General features: G+C 50.7%; 1 protein-coding gene across 1 annotated transcript; it reads left to right on the top strand.

The window, feature by feature from the left end:
* Window positions 1-1,740: 1,740 nt before the first annotated feature.
* Window positions 1,741-16,560, top strand: LOC121851955 (mucin-3B-like; the record flags this gene model as incomplete). Its single annotated transcript, XM_042346021.1, has 13 exons — window positions 1,741-1,884; window positions 2,888-2,923; window positions 3,389-3,430; window positions 6,856-6,960; window positions 7,671-7,789; window positions 8,219-8,277; window positions 8,928-9,043; window positions 9,392-9,454; window positions 9,979-10,141; window positions 13,346-13,510; window positions 14,811-14,908; window positions 15,633-15,717; window positions 16,240-16,560. Coding segments are annotated over 13 exons (1,235 nt in total), but the record flags the coding sequence as incomplete, so codon positions are not given.
* Between the last annotated feature and the right edge of the window lie 956 nt (window positions 16,561-17,516).

Below are 17,516 nucleotides of genomic sequence, written 5' to 3'. Positions count from 1 at the left end.
CAGACTCACCACCATCCCCAGGGACTGGATCTACAGACTCAATACTAACCCCAGGGACTGGATCTACAGACTCACCACCAACCCCAGGGACTGGATCTACAGACTCACCACCAACAACAGGCACTGGATCTACAGACTCACCACCAACCCCAGGGACTGAATCTACAGACTCACCACCAACCCCAGGGACTGGATCTACAGACTCACCACCAACCCCAGGGACTGGATCTACAGACTCACCACCAACAACAGGCACTGGATCTACAGACTCACCACCAACCCCAGGACTGAATCTACAGACTCACCACCAACCCCAGGGACTGGATCTACAGACTCACCACCAACCCCAGGGACTGGATCTACAGACTCACCACCAACAACAGGCACTGGATCTACAGACTCAATACCAACCCCAGGGACTGGATCTACAGACTCACCACCAACCCCAGGGACTGGATCTACAGACTCACCACCAACCAAAGAGACTGGATCTACAGACTTACCACCAACCCCAGAGACTGGATCTACAGACTCACCACCAACCCCAGAGACTGGATCTACAGACTCACCACCAACCGAAGGGACTGGATCTACAGACTCACCACCAACAACAGGCACTGGGTCTACAGACTCACCACCAACCTCAGGGACTGAATCTACAGACTCACCACCAACCCCAGGGACTGGATCTACAGACTCACCACCAACCCCAGGGACTGGATCTACAGACTCACCACCAACAACAGGCACTGGATCTACAGACTCAATACCAACCCCAGGGACTGGATCTACAGACTCACCACCAACCCCAGGGACTGGATCTACAGACTCACCACCAACCACAGAGACTGGATCTACAGACTCACCACCAACAACAGGCACTGGATCTACAGACTCACCACCAACCCCAGGGACTGAATCTACAGACTCACCACCAACCCCAGGGACTGGATCTACAGACTCACCACCAACCCCAGGGACTGGATCTACAGACTCACCACCAACAACAGGCACTGGATCTACAGACTCAATACCAAACCCCAGGGACTGGATCTACAGACTCACCACCAACCCCAGGGACTGGATCTACAGACTCACCACCAACCACAGAGACTGGATCTACAGACTCACTACCAACCCCAGAGACTGGATCTACAGACTCACCACCAACCCCAGAGACTGGATCTACAGACTCACCACCAACCGAAGGGACTGGATCTACAGACTCACCACCAACAACAGGCACTGGGTCTACAGACTCACCACCAACCCCAGGGACTGAATCTACAGACTCACCACCAACCCCAGGGACTGGATCTACAGACTCACCACCAACCCCAGGGACTGGATCTACAGACTCACCACCAACAACAGGCACTGGGTCTACAGACTCCTCAACAATCCCAGGGACTGGGTCTACGGGCTCACCAACAACAGGGCCTGGGTCTACAGACTCACCAACACACTCACCAACAATCCCAGGGACTGGATCTACAGACTCACCACCAACCCCAGGGACTGGATCTACAGATTCACCAACAACAGGGACTGGATCTACAGATTCACCAACAATAGGGACTGGATCTACAGACTCAATACCAACCTCAGGGACTGGATCGACAGATTCACAACCAACCCCAGGGAGTGGATCTACAGCCTCACCTCTAACCCCAGGGACTGGATCTACAGACTCACCACCAACAACAGGCACTGGATCTACAGACTCACCACCAACTACAGGGACTGGGTCTACAGACTCACCAACAACAGGCACTGGATCCACAGACTCACCACCAACAACAGGGACTGCATCTACAGACGCACCACCAACCCCAACAACTGCATCTACAGGCACACCAGCTCCAGACTCCTCGCCATCTCCAGGTTATTTGTGTTTACTATCTTTTCTATTTCAATCTTTTTTTTTGGTTCATCCCAGTCACTTATCCTCTATGTTTCTCATCGTTTTCCACAAGGTCCACGCTATATTTTTCTTAATTATTTGTTTTCTAATTCACCCGCCCCGGTGTATACTTCTGATCATGGCATATAGGGCCTTCTTCTTCCTCGGGTGTAGATCCCTGGGCAAAGCTTATCCTCCCACCCAGTTGGCTATTGTCCTTGTGTGCGCCTCACTCAGCAGTGATGTTTGGTCAGTGTGTAGAGGGACTCCCCCACCATCCGGCTGCCAAACACACACCAGTGGGACATTAGGACTTGGAGCAGTAGCCATGACTTGTCCTCTCCGCCCTCACCAACCACGGGAAGGCTGTTTGACATCTAATTTAGCCTTCCTGAGACCAGCAAACCCAGCACTGTGACCTACACCGTCTGGTCTGTGAGCTGCAACGCCCTCCTCCACACTCGCACTCACCATCAATCGAGAGGACCTGGGTTTTATTCCCGGGCAGAGAGAATCTTGAGGCAATCAAACAAAATGACATTTGTATAGTGCCTTTCACATCAGGAGGACAACACATGGCACTGGAGAATCAGTGTTTTGGACCCGAGCTGGGGGTTGAGATCAGGGAGGGTGGGGTTGAGATCAGGGAGGGTGGGGTTGAGATCAGGGAGGGTGGGGTTGAGATCAGTGAGGGTGGGGTTGAGATCAGGGAGGGTGGGGTTGAGATCAGGGAGGGTGGGGTTGCAGGGAGGGTGGGGATAGGTGGGTGGTCGTAGGCATGGGCAAAGAGGAGGATTTTGAGGCGGGTCTTGAAGGAGGCAAGGGAGGGGGCGAGCAAGGCAGAGGGGCTGTGGGATGGTGTTCCAGAGCGTGGGGGAGAGAAGCTGAACGCCCGACCGCCAATTAGGTGATTGGTAATGCATGATTAAATGTATAATCTAATATTGTTTCACTTTCCTCACCCATTCTCATGCCGACTTACAGAAGGTTCTGAAACCTCTGCCACCACAAAGATACCAGGTACGGAGTCTAGTTCCTTCCTTCCTGTAGTGTTTAGAGCGCTCGCCTCACAAGTGAGAGGACCTGGGTTCGATTCCCGGCTGGTAGGGCGATACATTAGCCAAGTTTCCTCACTCCACACACACGCCTGTTTACTAAGCAGTGAGTAGGAAACCAAATGTTAGTTACTTGGTGGATTGCTTTTCTGGGGGTAATAATTCCTTCAAAAAAAAATAATAATTTGGTCATTTCAACCCACGAGTGTTTGTGGGACACTGCTGTGCGCAACTGCCTGCTGCGTTTAGCCCACAAAGTATACCGTCACTACACTTTACAGTATAGTCAGTGAAGCGCTTTGGGATGACTCGAAGATGTAATAAGGCGCTGTATCAAATGCGAGGATTATTATTATTATTGTAGTAAAAGACTGACTGTACGTAACCCTGAACTGTGTCTTTCTTCCGAAATTGTGAACCCTTCATAAAGAACACATCAGCACATTGGCTCCCACCACCCCAACGCCAAAAGGTATGAGCGAATGTCCCATTCCTACCCCAAACCAAACGAGGTTGGGCGTGAGTCCCCTCAGTATGAGTGGGGGAGAGGGTGGAGGGGGAGCGCTTTAAGTGGGGTCCCCTTGGAGCTGAACTGGCAATGGTGTATCAGAATCGAGTCTCCCCCCCCTGCCGGTCTCTAGTCCCGGTTCCTGAGCCAGGAGGGGCCGCATGTCCCAGGGCACTCACTGCTGATGGCAGCCCGGCCCGGCTCATCGGCAGGACCTGGAAGGGCCGACCAGTCACTGGGGGCAGGGAATCCTCCCCCTCAGCGCCTGGTAATCCTGCTTGCCAGAGGTGTGTGGGGGTGAGTGGGTTCTGGGCAATGAGCAGAATAAGACCATCTTATTCTTTATAGCCTTCCTTTAATTAAAAACCCGAGAACAGAGAAACCAAAGACACTCAGAAACTCATGCTTTGAAAATTCTTTACTTAATTAGAAAAGCAAAGTTTGTTAGTTCAATTATCACAACCCCAACAGAATCAGTTGTTGGTTAGTGGGAGGTAGGGGAAGGGGTGACTGTACAAAAGTGTAGAGTCTTGTAACTCAGTGGTTAGACCACTCGCCTCGCAAGTGAGAAGACCTGGGTGCGATTCCCGGACAGGGCGAAATGTTGGGCAAGTTTCCTTACTCCACACACACGCCTCTGTTTACCAGCAGTAAATAGGAACTCGGATGTTAGTCAATCGGAGGATCGCTTTTCTAGGGGTAATAATCCCTTCAAAAATAATAATAATTTGGTCACTCGACCCACGACTGTGTGGGGGACACTCGCTGTTGGGCACAATTGGCTGCTGTGTTTCACCAACAAGATATACAGTTAATTCACTTTACAGTGTATCCTGTGAAGCGCTTTGAGACTTCTTGAAAATGTGATAAGGCACTGTATCAAATGTAAGGATCTTTATCATTATAAGGTTCTGACCTTCAAGACCCACCTCAAGACCCTCCTCTTCGACCGTGCTTTCGACCTCCCTGCTTCCCCCGCTGCCCACACCCCACCCTGACCCTCAGCTCGGGTCTGAATCTCTGTCTGTCCAGCGCTTTGGAATGTCCTCCTGCCGTGAAAGGCGCTATATAAATATAATTTTGTTGTTGTTGAATGGTTCCAATCCTATCTCATACACCTGCTCCACTTTGTCTCCACGAATTAGCTTCTCCTCCAGCCCCCACACCGTCTCATGTGGAGTTCCTCAGGGCTCTGTCCTTGGCCCTCTCCTCTTCAACCTGTACATGCTCCTTCTTGGTGACATCATCTGCAAACATGGAGTCAACTTCCACATGTACGCGGATGACACCCAACTCTCTCTCTCTGCCTCCACCCTGAACTCCAGGACCCACTGCTGTCCTGACAGAATGTCTGTCAGACATCAAGTCCTAGATGAGAGCTAACTTTCTAGACCAAACTCTCCTGATTGGCTCCCGTCAGCGCCTCCTCACCTCGGGCGCTGACAGCATCACGATCACTCCTCCTTACTAAGCCAGTCAGGAACATGAGCATCTTGTTCCACCATCAACTGTCCTTTTTCTACCACATCTGTGTCTTAACTCATTCTGCCTTCCCCCACTACCGCAACATTGCCCGACTTTGCCACTGCCTCACCCCTCAGGCCATTGAAACCTTCATACATGCCTTCATTACGTCTAGGCTCGACTATGCACATCATTGCTTGTCAGCCTCCTCAACTCTTCCCTCCAAAGCTGCAGCTCATCCAGAATTTTGCAGTTCCAGTCCTCTCCCGCACCAGGCCCCGTGACCCCATCACCCCCCCCACCTCGCCCGAATCCACTGGCTTCCCAACCCTGAGAGAATTGAGTTCAAAATTCGCTTCCTCACCTTCAAGGCCCTCCATGGCCTTGCCCCTCCTACCTCTCCAACCTGCTAACCCCTTATCAACCTGTCTGCGTCCTCTGCTCATCAGGCTCTAGCCTGCTCCATGTCCCCTGCCCGTCCTGTCCTACCATCAGCAGTCGGGCCTCACTCTGCCCTCCCACTTTCATCATATTGCCTTTGCCTCACTCCGTCCCTTGCCTCCTTCAAGACACGGCTCAAGACCCTCCTCTTCGACCGTGTTTTTAACCACCCTCCTGCCCTCTCTGCCCTGCACCCTCCCTGATCTTAACCACCCCCACCCTTGTTCGGGTCCTAATCCCTGACTGTTCAGCACCTTGGGATGTTCCCCCCAGTGTGAAAGGCAACAACAACAAAATGACATTGATAGAGCGCCTTTCACGTCGGGAGAAAGTCCCAAAGTGCTAAACAGTCAGGACCCGAGCATGGGGGAGGGGTGAGGGTTGGGGAGGGGGGAGGGGTGAGGTACGTGTGAGCGAAAGCAGGGAGGTGGGAGGGAGACTGAAGGCACAATTGAAGGGAAGGGTCTTGAGACCGGCCTTGAAGGATGTGAGGGAGGAAGTGAGGCAAAGGAACCATGGGATGGAGTTCCAGAGTATGGGGGCAGAAAGGCCAATGGTAGGGCGGGTCGGGCGGGAGACATGGAGCAGGCCGGAGCCCGCTGAATGGAGGGAGCGAGCAGGTTGGTGGGAGTCAGCAGGTCAGAGAGGTAGGAGGGGGCAAGGCCATGAATGGCCTTAAAGGTGAGGACCAGGATCTTAAACTCTGGGGGATGAGAAGCCAGAAGAGTCGGGCGAGGGTGGGGGTGATGGGGTCAGGCGAGGGTGGGGGTGATGGGGTCATGGAGCCTGGTACGTGAGAGTACACGAGCTGCAGAGTTTTGGATGATCTGCAGCTTGTGAAGGGAAGAGTTGGGAAGGCCGATGAGGAGGGAGTTCCCGTAATCGAGCCTTGAGGTGACGAATGCGTGGGTGAGAGTTTGGGGGCCTGAGGGGTGAGGTAGTGGCGGAGTCTGGCAATGTTGTGGAGGTGGTGTTAGGCAGTGCCGTCATGGTGTGGATGTGGGGAAGAAAGGACAGTTCAGGGTCAAACAAGATCCCCAGGTTCCTGACTGGCGCAGTGAGGTGGGGTGTGCAGCTGTGGAGGCTGATGCTGCCAGAGCCCGAGGTGCGGAGGCGCTGGCGTGAGCCAATCAGGAGGGCCTCAGTCTTGCTGATGTTCAGTTGGAGGAAATTGTCCCTCGTCCAGGACCTGATGTCGGACAGGCAGTCGGTCAGGGTTCAGGGTGGAGGCAGAGAGATAGAGTTGGGTGTCATCCACATACATGTGGAAATTTAAACCATATCTGCGGATGATGTCACCAAAGGGGAGCATATAGAGGGTGAAGAGGAGGGGACTGAGGACAAAGCCCTGAGGGACACCGCACGAGACAGTGTGGGGGCTGGAGGAGAAGCCGTTTGCTGCGATGAAATGGAGGCAATTTTGAATGCAATTTTGGGTTGTATTATAGACTATTATAACCCTAACCCTTATCCGTTGTGAACAGGAAACCCGTGTAAGAATGGAGGAACCTGGACAGGAGTCGAGTGTAACTGCAAAGTCCCATATATTGGACAATACTGTGACAATGTTCAGGAAGAGATCAAAGTCGGTAAGTCAACCCATCGACACGTCAACCCACTCGCGACAACCAACAACAACAACTTTACACAGTGCCGCTCTCGCAGGGCAGGTCCCAGAGCGCTTCACAGTGATGGAGCACGACACCGGGGGAGGGGTGGGAGGGGGGGACCATAGGCCACGGTCGAAGAGGAAGGTCTTCAGCATGACTTGAAGATGGGGAAGGAAGGAGGGGGCGAGGCGGAGGGAGGGATAGAGGAAAAGTGTTCCAGAGTTTTGTGGCAGTTTCAAATCCCTTCAGGCCATGGCACCTCTCTGCCTCTCTGATCTGCTCACCCCCCACTGCCCCGCCCGCTGCCTCCACTCAGCTGGCTTTGGCCTACAGTTTGTCCCTCATCCCCTCTGCTCCACTGTCGGTGGCCGTGCCTTCAGCCACTTTGCCCCCAAACTCCCGCAATCCCTCTGCCTCGCCCCTCGCAACCTCCCTCCCACCTTCAAATCACGCTTAAAGACCTTACTTTCTGATTGTGCTCACGGTCATCTCCCCCTTCCCCCGGCTCAGGGTCAGACTCCGCCATAGTCAAGCACTCCAGGACACTACCCCACGTGAGGGGCGCTGTGTAAATACAAGTTGTTGTTGTTATGTAATGGCCTTCATGCTGGACAGCGACTCGGAGCTATTTATTTAGTTAATAAATAAGCCAATAAATCTTATTAACTGAGGTTTTCGATGTTTTACAGAGATAGTCGAAACAAATGTAGACGTCACTGTCAGGATCACCAATAAGGATTTCTCAGACCAGCTCAAGGACCCAAGCACCCCTGAGTACCAAGAATTCACAAAAAGCTTTACAGAGCAGGTCAGAAACAAGGGACATTCTTTCCGGGAGATGGGGAGCCAGGGGAGGGGGGTGGTCGGAGAGTGACCGAAGGGCGGGTTGAAGAGGAGGGTCTTGAGATGGGCCTTGAAGGTGGTGAGGGAGGGGGCGAGGCGGAAGGACTGTGGGATGGAGTTCCAGAGGGTGGGGGCAGAGAGGCTAGAAGCCAAATTGTTGATGGTGGGGCGGGGGCTGGGTGGGGGATGTGAGACAGGCTGGAGCCTGCGGAGCAGAGGGAGTGGACAGATCACCGGCTGATCACGGTGACGGGTTTCCATGTGTGTCAGACCTGGCTGACCTAGAACAGAGTTTGGTGATGGATATGTTTGTAGCTTGAGGGCGTTTGCCAGTGGCAAATCTTGGCGACCCACAATAACTGTGAGAAGAGTAATGTCACTCTCTGTGTTTCAGATGGACAAAACTTACCGTGGCATCACTGGATATAACGGAATTCACATTAACCAAATCAGGTTTGTTTTGCTGCAGGGCGGGTGAGTGCGTGTCTGTATGTGTGTGAGAGGTGTTGGATACCCTTTAAGAAAATAAGGACCAAATGACTAGGACCATCGGACCAAAGGAGATCAGGAGGTAGAGAAGCAGGAAGAACTGTTTTGGAGCAATGTTCCACAAACAGTTGTGGATTGAGTGACCAAATTATGATTATTATTTATTATTCCACCCATCGACTAACAACTGGGTTCCTACTTGGTGGTTAAACTGAGGCTTGTGTGTGTGGAGTAAGGAAACTTGCCCAATATTTCGCCCGGCCCAGGGATCCAAACCAGGTTCACTCGCTTACGAGGCGAGCACTCTAACCACTGAGCTACAGGACTCTGCAGTCTGATCCCCTCACCCCATTCACCCCTCTCCTACCCACTGCTCTCTCCACCCCACTTGCGCCACTCCTCCTACCTCCCACTCACCCCCACACCCCTGGCTTGTATGGTTAACAGGAGCTGAGAGGGAGGATTCCCTGCCCCCAATAACTGGTCGGCCCTTCCAGGTCCTGCTGATGAGCCGGGCCGGGCTGGGCTGCCATCAGCAGTGAGTGCCCTGGAAAACCCACAGAATTTTATCCTCCTGTTAATTGAATATTCTCTCCTTGTCTTTGGGCCAACAGGAAGGGCAGTGTTATTGTGGATCATGACGTAATTTTCGTAAGTGAAGCCAAGAATTTCACAGAATCCTTCCTCGCCGAAGTATCCAAGGAAATTGTCAATCAACTGAATAGCTCAGGTCAGAAGCTCTCTCTCCTCTCACCCTAAGCCCCCACCCCTCCCACCCCAAGCCCCCACCCCTCCCTTTCTCCCCCGCCCTCTCAGACCGTCTCTCCTTCCCTTCTCCCTTTTTCCCTGCATGGATTGAAGCTCATCCCCCAGTGCTGACACACCTAGCGCCTAGGCCCCATCCTCAGCAGCTCTCCTCCTCCATCCCTCCGCCTCACCCCCTCCTTGGCCGTCTTCAGAGAGTATGTTAAGACCTTCCTCTTTGACCGAGCGTTAGGCTCTGACACTGTCAAACCTTCCTCCCTGTGAAGCCGCTGTGCCAATGCAAGCTGTTGTTGAATCTCACTCTAACCCACAGGGAGTGGAGAAGAATTCGTGTTTGACGAGAAAGAGATCGATGTACAACCTCCAAATAAAGCCGGTAAGCTGGGAAACCTTGTCAACTATTGTACTGGTTACATGGTTAGATTAACTGGTTAAACTCCAACTGATATCCCAACACACATCGGGCAAGCGAGAGGACCTGGATTCGATTCCCGGGCGGGTCAGGACAGGGCAAAGTTTCCTTACTTCACACACACACACAGACACACACACACGCCTCTGTTTACGCAGCAGAAAGTAGGGACCCGCTTGTTAGCCAATTGGGGGATCGCTTTTCCGGGGATAATAATTCTTCAAAAATAAAATAGGATAATAAATTGGTCACTTCAATACACGAGTGTTTGTGGGGACGCTGCTGTGCGCAATTGGCTCCTGCGTTTCGCCCACAAAATAGACAGTCACTACACTTTACAGTCTATTCTGTGAAGCACTTTGAGATGTCTCGAAGGCGTGTTAAGGCGCTGTATCGAATGCCAAGATTCTTATTGTTGTTATAATTATTAATTATTATCATCATCTCACCGCTGTTGTGATGGTTTCTCCTATCACTCTCTCTCTCAGATCTCTGCAAGACGTTGGTGCCAGCAGAGGTCTCGGAGTTTTATGACACAGTTATTGACAGCTCTGGGCTGAGATGTTTGTCAGCTTGTCACCAGGACAGTCCCAACCCGCTACACTGTGGTACCGGCAAGTGTGGCCTGAGGGCCAGTGGCCCCATGTGCTTGTAAGTGGCTCTGTCATTACAGTCAGAGACTCTGTGTGTGTGTGTGTGTGTGATTATAGTGCAGATACTGTGTCTGTGTGTGTGTGTGAGAGTGTGTGATTATTGTGCAGAGACTGTGTGTATGTGGTTATAGTGCAGAGACTGTGTGTGTGATTATAGTGCAGAGACTGTGTGTATGTGGTTATAGTGCAGAGACTGTGTGTGTGATTATAGTGCAGAGACTGTGTGTGTGTGTGATTATAGTGCAGAGACTGTGTGTGTGTGTGATTATAGTGCAGAGACTGTGTGTGTGTGTGATTATAGTGCGGAGATTGTGTGTGTGTGATTATAGTGCGGAGATTGTGTGTGAGTGATTATAGTGCAGAGACTGTGTGTGTGTGTGTGTGTGTATGTGGTTATAGTGCAGAGACTGTGTGTGTGATTATAGTGCGGAGACTGTGTGTGTGTGTGATTATAGTGCAGAGACTGTGTGTGTGTGATTATAGTGCAGAGACTGTGTGTGTGTGTGATTATAGTGCAGAGACTGTGTGTGTGTGTGATTATAGTGCAGAGACTGTGTGTGTGTGATTATAGTGCAGAGACTGTGTGTGTGTGTGATTATAGTGCAGAGACTGTGTGTGTGTGACAGTGTGATTATTGTGCAGAGACTGTGTGTATGTGGTTATAGTGCAGAGACTGTGTGTGTGTGTGATTATAGTGCAGAGACTGTGTGTGTGTGAGAGTGTGATTATTGTGCAGAGACTGTGTGTATGTGGTTATAGTGCAGAGACTGTGTGTGTGTGAGAGTGTGATTATTGTGCAGAGACTGTGTGTATGTGGTTATAGTGCAGAGACTGTGTGTGTGTGTGATTATAGTGCAGAGACTGTGTGTGTGTGATTATAGTGCAGAGACTGTGTGTGTGTGTGATTATAGTGCAGAGACTGTGTGTGTGTGATTATAGTGCAGAGACTGTGTGTGTGTGTGATTATAGTGCAGAGACTGTGTGTGTGTGTGATTATAGTGCGGAGATTGTGTGTGTGTGTGTGTGATTATAGTGCAGAGACTGTGTGTGTGATTATAGTGCGGAGATTGTGTGTGAGTGGTTATAGTGCAGAGACTGTGTGTGTGTGTGTGTGTGTATGTGGTTATAGTGCAGAGACTGTGTGTGTGATTATAGTGCGGAGACTGTGTGTGTATGTGGTTATAGTGCAGAGACTGTGTGTGTATGTGATTATAGTGCAGAGACTGTGTGTGTGTGATTATAGTGCAGAGACCGTGTGTGTGTGTGTGATTACAGTGCAGAGACTGTGTGTGAGAGAGTGTGTGTGACTCACACGCATTGTCCAGAAAGACTGTGCACGTGTCTTTGTGTCTGTCATTAGAATCCATACAGCACAGAAACAGGCCATTCGGCCCAACCGGTCTCTGCAGGTGTTTATGCTGCCCTTCCTCAGCTAATAATAATAAAATAATCCTTGCATTTTATGTAGCGCTTTTCACGTCAGGAGGACGTCCCAAAGTGCTTCACAGAACACACTGTAAAGTGAATTGACTGTATATTTGTGGGCGAACACGGCAGCCAATTGCGCACAGCAATGTCCCACAACTAAGCCTTCAAGAATAACCTTCTAATCCTTTCTCCTTCATGTACGTACCTCTCCAGCTTCCCCTTAAATACATCTGTGCTATTTGCCTCAACAACACCTTGTGGAGCATGTTCCACATTCCCACCACTCTCTGTGTGAAGACATTTCTTCACACTTCCCCATTTGATCTATTTGTGACTATTTTATATTGATGGCCCCTGGTTTTGGTCTCCCCCACAAGTGGAAACATTTTCCCTATGTCGACCCTACCCAAACTTTTCATCATTTTAAAGCCCTCTATCAGGTCACCCCTTACCCTCCTCTTTACAAGAGAAAAGAGTCCAAGTATGTTCAGCCTTTCCTGATAGGTATAACCTCTCAGTTCTGGGATCATCGTTGTGAATCTCCTTTACACCTCTCCAGGGCCTCTACATCCCTTCCACAATGTGGGGACCAGAACCGCACAGTATCTAAGTGTGGTCTGACCAAGGTTCCATAGAGGTTTACCATAACTTCCCTGCTTTTTATTTCTATCTCTCTAGACATGAACCCCAAAGCCTGGTTTGCTTTTTTATGGCCTTATTAACCTGCATTGCTACTGTTAGTGAGTTGTGTATGTGTACCCCGAGGTCCCTTTGCTCCTCTACCCCATTTAGGTTTTTTCCAGGATGTATGTGACTTCCTTATTCCTTCTACCAAAATGTCCCCCCTCACACTTTTCTACATTGAAATGCATTTGCCATTTAAATGTCCCCTCAGCAAGTTTATTGATGTCACTGCAATGTGTTGCCGTCCTCCTCTGGATTAACTATTCCCCCAATTTGGTGATGGATGCAAATGTTGAAATTGTCCAGGTGATTCCTGAGTCCAAATCATTAATGTATATTGTGAAAAACAGTGGGTCCCAATACCCATCCTTGTGGAATACCACTGCCTGCGCACCCTCCCCCCTGCCAGTCTGAGTAGTTGCCCTCTCCCCCTACTCTCTGTTTTCTGTCTTGTAACCAGCTTGCTATCTATCCATTCTGCTCTTTCCCCTGACTCCATATGCTCTGAACTTATTCATTAGTCTATTATGTGGTACCTTATCGAACGCCTTTTGTAAATCTAAATATATTACATCTACCGCATTCCCTTGTCTACTCTCTCTGTTTCCCATTCAAAGATTTCAATGAGGTTCGTCAGCAAGACCTTCCGGTTTGAAATCCGCGCTCATTATCCTTTATTATGGCTTTCGTTTCTAGATGTTTTTCTGTTTCCTCCTTCAGTAAGGACTCCATTATCTTTCCTACAAGCTTGAAAGACCTTTTTTGACCAGAGAGGCTGTGTGTGTGTGAGTGTGGTGAGAGTGTGTGTGAGTGTGTGATTACTGTCCAGAGAGACTGTGTGTGTGAGAGTGTGTGTGATTACAGCGCAGAGGGACTCTGTGTGTGTGCGATTACTGTCCTTCAAGACCTTCTCAAGACCCTCCTCTTCGACCGTGCTTTCGATCTCCGTGCTTCCCCTCCATCCACCCTCCCTGACCCCGACCCCCAGCTCGGGTCCAAAACTCTGCCTGTTCAGCGCCTTGGGACTTCCTCCCAACGTGAAAGGTGCTACAAACATAATGTCGTTGTCGTTGTTGTGCTGTGTGTGTAGCTGTGACCTGACCCAGGAGTACTGGTACTATGGAGATCGCTGTGAGCTGAGAGTGCACAAGGCCGGGATGATCGCTGGGGTCACTGTGGCCGCTGCTGTCCTCCTCGTCAGTCTGATCGTCCTCACCATCTACACCATGAAGTACCGGCAACAAAAACAAGCCAGGTAACTGACTGACCGGCTCACTAACTCGCTAACCAACCAGCCCGCTAACTAGCTAACCAACTGGCCTGCTAACCAGCTAACCAACCAGCCCGCTAACTAGCTAACCAACCAGCCCGCTAACTAGCTAACCAACCAGCCCGCTAACTAGCTGACCAACCAGCTCGCTAACTAGCTAACCAACCAGCCCGCTAACTAGCTAACCAACCAGCCCGCTAACTAGCTGACCAACCAGCTCGCTAACTAGCTAACCAACCAGCCCGCTAACTAGCTAACCAACCAGCCCGCTAACTAGCTGACCAACCAGCCCGCTAACTAGCTAACCAACTGGCCTGCTAACCAGCTAACCAACCAGCCCGCTAACTAGCTAACCAACCAGCCCGCTAACTAGCTAACCAACCAGCTCGCTAACTAGCTAACCAACCAGCCCGCTAACTAGCTGACCAACCAGCCCGCTAACTAGCTAACCAACCAGCCCGCTAACTAGCTGACCAACCAGCCCGCTAACCAGCTAACCAACCAGCCCGCTAACTAGCTAACCAACCAGCCCGCTAACTAGCTGACCAACCAGCCCGCTAACTAGCTAACCAACCAGCCCGCTAACTAGCTGACCAACCAGCCCGCTAACCAGCTAACCAACCAGCCCGCTAACTAGCTAACCAACCAGCTCAGTAACTTACTGATGAGCTCACCATGTGGCTTTCTCTCTCGCTCACTCACTCTCTCACTTGACACTCATGAGTGTTGGGTGGAGGTGAGGCTGATGGGATGGGTTTGGTGTTAGGCCGGTGTGTGTCTCGGGGAAGAGGGGGGGGTGTCGAGGGGAAGATGGGTGGGTGGGGAGAGGGGAGTATGTCTAGGGGAGGAGGTGTGTCTGGGGGAGGGGGTGTGTCTAGGGGAGGGGGTGTCTAGTGGAGGGGGGTATCTGGGGGAGGGGCTGTGTCTCGGGGAAGGGGGTGTCTGGGGGAGAGGGTGTGTCTTGGGGAGGGAGTGTCTGGGGGAGCGGCTGTGTCTAGGGGAGGGGGTTGTCTAGGGGAGGGGTTGTCTAGGGGAGGGGGTGTCTGGGGGAGCGGCTGTGTCTAGGGGAGGGGGTTATCTAGGGGAGGGGGTTGTCTAGGGGAGGGGTTGTCTGGGGGAGGGGGTGTCTGGGGGAGTGGCTGTGTCTAGGGGAGGGGGTTGTCTAGGGGAGGGGGTTGTCTAGGGGAGGGGGTGTCTGGGGGAGCAGCTGTGTCTAGGGGAGGGGGTTGTCTGGGGGAGGGGGAGGAGGAGAACTGATAACTGACCATTTCTGTGACCTCAACAGGGAGGAAGAAATGAATGTGATTGAGAACTCTTGGATGGACGAGGAGGTGAAGTGGCCAACACGCAATATAGTGAACCCCATTGGGCTCTCAACCTTTGGTAAGGATGGACTCACTCCATTCTGGGAAGTGGGGTCTCCTCAGAGCCAAACTGGCCCCAAGGTGATGTGTTTGGCATCACAATGTCAGTATCGAACCCCCCCTCTCACCCCCCCATGACGGTCTCTAGTCCCCGGTTCCTGAGCCAGGAGGGGCCGCAGGATCCCAGGGCACTCACTGCTGATGGCGGCCCGGCCCGGCCCGGCTCATCTCAGGACCTGGAAGGGCCGACCAGTCACTGGGGGCAGGGAATCCTCCCCCTCAGCTCCTGTTTCCCCCAAAGCTAAAGCCCCAACTAACTAACTAACCAACTAACTAACGGGGAAGGGGGTCCTCGCTGGACAAGCAGCAGAAACGCTTGGCCAGACAATTTGGCTGCTGTGTTCCTCCCTCAAAATATATGCGGTCAACTCAGTTTATAGCAGCTCTGATCAGTTCTGATGAAACGTCATTGATCTGAAACGTTGACTCCCTTTCCTCTCTCCATTATGCTGCCTGACCTGCTGTGTGTTTCCAGCCACTTCTGTGTTAATATCAGGTTTCCAGCGTCTCCGATGCTTTGCCTCTCACCTGACAGTATATTCTGCAAAGCGCTTTGAGTGATACGGCGCTATATGAAATGCAAGGCTTGCTGTTGTTATTGCTATTATTGTTCCGTGCGTGCTGTGTGCAAGGTTTGTGGTTGCCGGTTGGGATTTATTGTTGTTGTGTGATCGATGTGACAGATTCCTCTGAAGGCAACCTCCTCTCTCACCAACATGGCTCCCTACCAACATTCCCAGATGTCAGTATCAACCACACCTACAACAGGTTTGTGTTTCCATGTCTCCCCAGAACACAGTGTGTAGTGCCGTCCCAGCAGCTCAGCAGTTAGAGCCCTCGCCTCGCAAGCGAGAGGACCTGGGTTCGATTCCCAGGCAGGTCAGGGTGAAACGTTGGGCAAGTTTCCTTACTCCAAACGCACACACACACATGCACACACACACACACGCACACACACACACACACACACGCCTCTGTTTACTCAGCAGTCAGTAGGTACTCGGTTGTTAGTCAATCGGTAGATCATTTTCAGGGGGGGTAATATTCTCCACAAAAAATAATAATAATAATTTGGTCACTCAATCCACGACTGTTTGTGGGACATTACTGTGCATAATTGGCTGCCGCGTTTCACTTTACAGTATATTCTGTGAAGCGCTTTGAGACGTCTCAAAGATGTGATAAGTTGCTGTATTAAATACAAGATTAATTATTATTATTTGTCTCTGTCTTTGTAACCCTAATGCTTTCACTCTCTCTCTCTCTCTCTCTCTGTGTATCTATTCACAGGTTTTCTCAGATGCCAAACTCCAGCTACTCAAACCTGTGAGGTCTCATCTCCCTCGGAACCCTACCTCACAAGCTCACAACTAAACAAATCAACCTCCCCGGTAACTCCAGCAATGCCGCTAAAAATATCAATATTTGCGCCCCTCCCCAATTAACCCCCCCCCCCGCCCGTCCTCTGTCTGTACGCAAGGGATAGGATGTGCAGTGCAGTAAAGCTGCGAAAATGTGGAAACAGATTCAGTGACTTTCAAAAGGGAATCAAATAGGAACTTGAAGAGGACAAATTTGCAAGGAATACCGGGAAAGTTAAGCCGAGGGAGGGGGGAGTGGGACTGATTGGATAGCTCTTCCAAAGAGCTGCTACAGGCAAGAGGGCTTCCTTCTGTGCTGCAATATTCTATGATTCTATAATGATCATCAGAGTTTATTGTACTCCACACAGTCATTACTCCTCCCTCACTCCCTCTTTCCCGAAACCTGGCTTCCTCTTCAAAGTATCATCAACTATGTGATAAGGCACTGTATTATATACAAGGATTATTATTATTATTATTATTATTATTATTATTATTCAGGAGCTGGGCTGGGCGGGGGCAGAGCAGGGGAAAGGTGAGGTGGGGGTGCAAATCCCAAATTGAAATTAGATTGAGAGCGCCTCTCACCAATGAACAACGCTGTTTGCAAATCCCTCCCCCAACAAATCTGAGCTTTTCTTTGCTATTTTTAATGAACGCTTCATTTTGTTTTGTGTTAAAAAATGTTATATCAAATGCAAGGATTATTATTATTATTATTATTATTATTGCTTTTTGTTTAAAAACGGGAGACAAACCCATGTGTTTTTTTTCTCCGTTTATTGTAAGAATTTGTTGACAACGCGAATTAATAAAGACGCACACCAGTCGTGAAAGCCTTGCACCCGGAGTTTTCCTTGCCCCGTCGGTTTTCCAGAATTTTCTGTGTGTTCGGCAGAATTCTACCAATAACCTCCTGTTCCATTTGTGTTTAACAATAAGACTTTGTCCTTGTCCTTGTCCTGGCTACTGAGTGCTGTGTCTCTAAATTCATCCCATTCCCTGTATTTCTATCAACTCAACCCCCCTCCCCCACTCTCTCTTTCTCTCACATTCTTTCGCTCTCTCTCTCGCTCTCTTTCAATCGCTCTCATAAGGACATAAGAACATGAGAAACGCTAGATGAGAAAAGACCAAGTTCCATCTTGTTCTCCTCCCACATCCTGGCGGTTTCTGGCTCACATGTCCCGAGCGACTTCTGTA

This window comes from Callorhinchus milii, unplaced genomic scaffold (genome assembly GCF_018977255.1).
Source record: "Callorhinchus milii isolate IMCB2004 unplaced genomic scaffold, IMCB_Cmil_1.0 Scaffold246, whole genome shotgun sequence".
Lineage (NCBI taxonomy): Eukaryota > Metazoa > Chordata > Chondrichthyes > Chimaeriformes > Callorhinchidae > Callorhinchus > Callorhinchus milii.
The sequence above is the reverse complement of the archived record's forward strand: the minus strand, read 5'-3'. Positions and strand labels throughout refer to the sequence as shown.